Source organism: Ascidia mentula, chromosome 1 (assembly GCF_947561715.1).
Source record: "Ascidia mentula chromosome 1, kaAscMent1.1, whole genome shotgun sequence".
In the NCBI taxonomy this organism is placed as follows: Eukaryota; Metazoa; Chordata; class Ascidiacea; order Phlebobranchia; family Ascidiidae; genus Ascidia; species Ascidia mentula.
In genome coordinates, this window is record NC_138566.1 from 937,878 (window position 1) to 943,331 (window position 5,454).

Here is a 5,454-nt window from a genome sequence, read left to right on the forward strand (position 1 = left end):
GTTTGAGGCCGGCCGTGCGAACAAATATAAAACTATTCAAGACGAGGACGCGAATACATGACGCAGGTGAGATATTAGGACTGAAACCTCACCTCACACTTTCATGTAGTTTGCAAAATTAACACAACCCATGATGTTATTAACCAAAGTCCAACATATTCTGGCTTCAGAACCACGACTTTCACGAATTAATTCCCGTTACGTCACCCAGGGTTATAATCCCACAACTCATCTTCTGCTACCACTGCTCAACTACATACAACCTTCATTTTGGGATTTACCCTCGTTTGGAAGAAGTGACCACTTAATGCTGGTGTAACGTTGCAACTATGCTTTGTAGGCAATTTTGAAAGCAACACTCCATATAAGGAAGTGCATGCATTTACTCAGACTTTGCAGCAATCACGTGTTTGTTGTTATTTTAAAGAAAAACAAAAGTTCACAAATAACAGAATTGTAAAGAAACGCAGATTCAGCACAAAATCAACAAAGATCAGTTGTAACTAATGATGGAAAATGTTTACATGCACACGAAGTAACACCACTCACATCAAACATTAAAGTGTGTAAAAATTACAGTTTGTATTACAGACAAAACATACAGAAAAAACTACAAAAATATAAAATTTGCATAAATCGATATTTTGGACAAAAACATTCATTTCAGCATCTTTGCTGGTGATCAATCTCAGTTAAATATCAACTACACCCAAATATAGAAACATATTAAACAGCAACAACAGTCGCATAATAAACTGGTTTGTCAAGATCAAAAGCATGTGTCCAAACATCTGAGGTTGGATCGTAAACCTCAACTGATGTGAGTTCTCTACCCAAGTTCCTTTAAAACAAACATGATACAGTTTCATGAATCAGACACACAACAAACACAGGTAAGTTTACTACAACATTTTTGTCATCATTATTTTATAAGTTTGCTCACTAAACCGTTTGAAAGCAAACAAAATAACGCACACTCGTGTAACTGGAATCGATAAAACGGGAAACAGTGGACTATAGTGACGTCATAATATCAATTCTTACCTCAATCCACCCACAACATAAATCCTCCCATCAATAACACAAGCAGAGTGACGGCGACGAGGTTCTAGGAGAGGAGAAACATATTTCCATTTGTTGACTCTAGGTTCGTATTCTTCAACTGTTTGCAGGATGTCAAGGAAGTGACGACCATCACCTCCTGTCAGATTTAAAGTAAAACTTTTTATTGTTTTTAGGTTAATACTTTATAGTTATATCTACTAGTTTTTATGTTTAGGATTCTTTTCAGGAAACTCCATTATATTTATCATGTGATACATTCACCGGTGACGAATATGAATTTGTATTTTATAAAATTTACACAAAAAACAACTTACTGTTAATTTTATTGCTTAACTTTTCATCACTAACCAATTGCATAGATCTTCCCTTTAATTTCTTCACATGCTAAATACCATCTTGCTTCATTGAGAGAAGCGATTCTTGTGGAGATTCCAACACGAACATCGTGGAATTCACATGATTGTAAGCGTTGTCCGCCATCATCAACTCCGCCCACAGAAAACAAAACATCTGAAGAAATTTCCAAATCGCTTGTGTTAATATTCATTGTGACGTCATATTACGATTATGTTGTAATGTTACGTAACAAGCAATGAGGTAAGCTCTGTGTTTCTTAACGTAAAAATAAGAGATCAGATTTAAATCGATGTTTACAATAAAGTTAAGTAATATAACGGTTGATATTCATTCAGCAAAAAACTCAGTAAATCTGCAAATAATTATTTTACACAATGCTGATTTTTTACTTAAGTTTATGAAGTTGAGTGACGTCATCAGTAATTTGTGACCAAAGTAAGTAGAAAGGTTTTACTTTGTAAAAAAAACACATAATTTTCATGCATTTTTTGTAGGTTTTAGGTCAGTATTTCTCAATATTTTCATGTCACAGAATATTTCTGTCCAATTAAATTTCTATGACCTCAGATTGAAGCAAACAGCTTGTGGATTTACATGGAATATTTGTGTGGATTAAGTGAGTGAATATTGTTGGGGTAAAAAGTTTAAACTGACTGATTTGCACCTGGGTCCAGTAATGGGATTATTCTTTCACACAAATGAACTCAGATGTATTCTTACTGCCAATTGAACACATTCCATGTCCAAATCTTGGTTGTAACATGTCAAAGCCTTTTCTCCATAAGCCTTCATTGACGAAATAAAGTAAACTTGATGTAAATGGTTTGAAATCTCCACCTTGACCCCCGGTCAGGTATATGACCTCTACAACATGCATTTAATAAGATCCAGGTTGTGTAACAATTATCTAAACTGTTGCTTTTGAGACATTTTCACCTTAATTAAACGTTCACAATTACATTCCTCTTACTTGACGAACTACAGAAATTAAGCTGCTGATCAATGCTAAATTGAGGTTTACTTGGTGGAGCTTTAGAAAAGATGAAAATCCATGTTTGCGCTAATTACACCAAAACAGTAGCTTGAGACATCGCATTCAATATGTAAATCTCTAATGCGTTACAGCAACCAACCTCCAACAACAGACGAAGCAGCACAACTTCGACCTTCCAACAAATCAGCAATTTTTACCCAGTTTTTACTTTCCTCCAAATTCAACATCTCACAACTTTGTGTTGGACCAACTCCACCCATTACATAAACAGTTTCACCAAATTTGGCTGAAGTTGAGTTCATTCTGTCTGTGATCATTTTCTAAACAAATTTAGATGAGGATGTAACAAATCATGAGGGCAAAGTGATTCACATGTTTCACTAAATAACAGAAAATGTCTATCTAAAAACCAGTAACACCAACACCAAAAGGTTTTAGGTTGAATATTGTGGTGTCATAAAATATTTTATGTAGGAAAAAATGTAACAGAAGTAAGAAAAGTGCAGACAATATTGTTTTTATGTAATTTAGCTTAATAACCATCATTGTGTAATTTGTTCCTAACAAATTGTGACGTTTGTAGTTTACTAAACATTTTATGTCCTGCATAATTTACTGCAGAGTTTTATTGCTTCCAGAAGCAAATACCAAGTATATGAAACAAACCCATGGTTAAATAAGCAAACCATATGACAGCAAGCAATGTACATACTGGGTAATGTTCATGTTGTTTTGTGGCAACATTCCATTTCAAACAAGCTCGTTTTGATTTATGGCCACCAATGAGAAGAAATCCTGACAAATCTGCAAAATAAATATGGGTTGTTATGGTTTTTGTTTGCATAAAATTAATTCTTATGATGATAACAATGGAAACATATTTCCTAATTTGACCAATTCTAATTGTTTCATAAATGAGTCCATTGAAGATACTATTTGTAGGTTGTGGTCTTAAAGTGACATCAGTATTTCTAAATACTTGTTGGTGAAGCAAATCTTTGCATACTAATCAGTGTAGATTTAGTGTAAGTATCTGATCACAGTCTAACTAATAGTTGGCTGTTTACTGTACCTAGACTTGCAGATCTCACACTATATTGTTGTGCATGGTCAAGTAGTTGCCATGTGCAAAGGTTCAGTGAAGTTTAAAGTTATGGGAGAATAATTGCTATGAGGGTTGGTGTAAATATGGTGGATGTAACAAATTGTTGTGAATATTGAACAAATCTTGCACCTTTTTTAATGGGACTTGCTTTTCCACTTGTTCCTGGTACATCATATTGTTTTAATACAGCATCCATGACTGCAATGGCACAATCTGCATTTCTTCTCACAAGAGGCTGAAAATAGTAAAACATTTTAACTCATTGGAAACAAATCAACCCCAAATAATTTACTTCATTTTTAATTGTGGTTGCAACAAACTGAGTGGAAATAGATGAAAGATCAAGTTGTGAGAAAAGATTTACAAACAAATCCTCTCGATGGGAAGGATTGAAATTAACCCATCGAACCAGTCCAGTAAATACAGCTTCTTCCATCTACATTCAACAACTAATATGTAATAACAAAGTAAGTAGTGATGTGTGAAGAGCTTGGGAGTAGAAACATAATACCTAATATGCATATTTAGCAATTGTTTCGAACATAGAATTTTTGCAATAATGAAGTATTAATGATTAGCACAGCTATGTTTGAAATGTCAGCTTCAAAATATCCAGAATTTAGTTTTGGATTTTCTATAGAAAGCAAGTACAAGTTTGAATAATATTATAAAGAGATTGCTGTCATCATTTATTGCATTTGTTTCACATTCAACATTTTGTACACATATTAGTTTTGTTTTTGTATTTTACTTTCACCTTGCAATATATCTTGCTGCCTTACACATGTAATAGAAAAATTATAGCCAGATAACCATTCATCAAGAATCAATGATAATTACCCCTTTGTTTCTCTGTTTGATGATTGCAGACATATCACCAACATCAAGTTGCATGAAATCATCATGTTGTACAACTGTTGCAATGTTATCAACAATCATTTGGTTTGTTTTCTTTTCCACATCAGCAAGATTGTATCGAGTAGCATAAGCTCTTAGCTTCAAACAGTTGTCGGTTGAAATCATTTTAAGAATGACTCGACAACAAAATGACTTCAACTCTGAAAAAGCAAAACCATGTTATTCCAAATTTAATTGCAGATATTTCAGTTAAGTATGAATCGAACAATATATATCAGATATTGGCACCCAACCAGAGAAAAAAATCAATTTTCCACAAATGTTAATAATAACATATATTTGCACAATGTGCACATTATCCCTTGTGAAAGCAGTGTAGCTAGGTAGTGGCCACATGCAAAGAAATATCCTGGGTCTCCCAGAGGACTGGTAAGTCATATTATGTTAAGCATTTATGTTTTGGTGTTTACAAATAAGCAGAAAATGGTGCAAATGATGTTTTTTGGGACTTGTGGAAGCAAATGTTTAAATGTTGTGATGCTGAAACATTTTATCAATGAGATTACTTGATACTTTTCTCTTAATGTCTCTAGTAACCATGCTGTCTTACTTTATTACAGTTTAAGAATGTTCAAATGGGATTTTGTTATCATTGTGAATGTATGGTTCCCATAGCAATTAATATTTACAAAGCTTTCACGTCACTACTCTATAGACTAAGGCAGGGGCGGACAACTTCTCCAGTCGGCGGGCCTGATATGGGAAAATGAAGTACTTGGCGGGCCGGATTCCTGAATCGATACATTAATCGCGTATATATAATTTATAAACGGGAACTGGCCCGCGGGCCGTATGTTGCCCACCCCTGGACTAAGGTATGGAAGCCTACCCAGTGAGATTGTTACACTGGTATGCACAAACAAAATTCCAGATGCTATGAATAGTCAAAACAGTGAGTATTGTCAATGGATCTAGATATGCAGGTTAATGCAGCCATTGCTTGCTCGAGGGGGTCAACTATACAAAACCAATTACACAACTTTATCCAGTCATCCCATCAGCACAATATTTAAAG

General features: G+C 34.4%; 1 protein-coding gene across 1 annotated transcript; it reads right to left on the minus strand.

The window, feature by feature from the left end:
• Positions 1-418: 418 nt before the first annotated feature.
• Positions 419-4,573, minus strand: LOC145909687 (kelch-like protein 7). The gene is made up of 9 exons (XM_082997045.1): positions 4,362-4,573; positions 3,814-3,957; positions 3,651-3,756; positions 3,129-3,220; positions 2,556-2,736; positions 2,143-2,286; positions 1,414-1,575; positions 1,045-1,201; positions 419-841 (listed from the first exon to the last, which is right to left on the minus strand). Exons 1-9 carry the CDS (start codon positions 4,542-4,544, stop codon positions 727-729), a joined length of 1,284 nt encoding a protein of 427 aa, XP_082853171.1. The 5' UTR covers positions 4,545-4,573; the 3' UTR covers positions 419-726.
• Positions 4,574-5,454: the final 881 nt, after the last annotated feature.

Bases quoted from the DNA above. Each gene is read 5' to 3' on its own strand.
- LOC145909687 (XM_082997045.1), bottom strand. From the start codon at position 4,544: ATGATTTCAACCGACAACTGTTTGAAGCTAAGAGCTTATGCTACTCGA. The intron at 3,757-3,813 runs GTAAATTATTTG...TACTATTTTCAG, and splicing joins CAACCACAATTAAAAATGAA to CCTCTTGTGAGAAGAAATGC. The intron at 1,576-2,142 runs GTAAGAATACAT...AAATTTCTTCAG, and splicing joins TGGAATGTGTTCAATTGGCA to ATGTTTTGTTTTCTGTGGGC.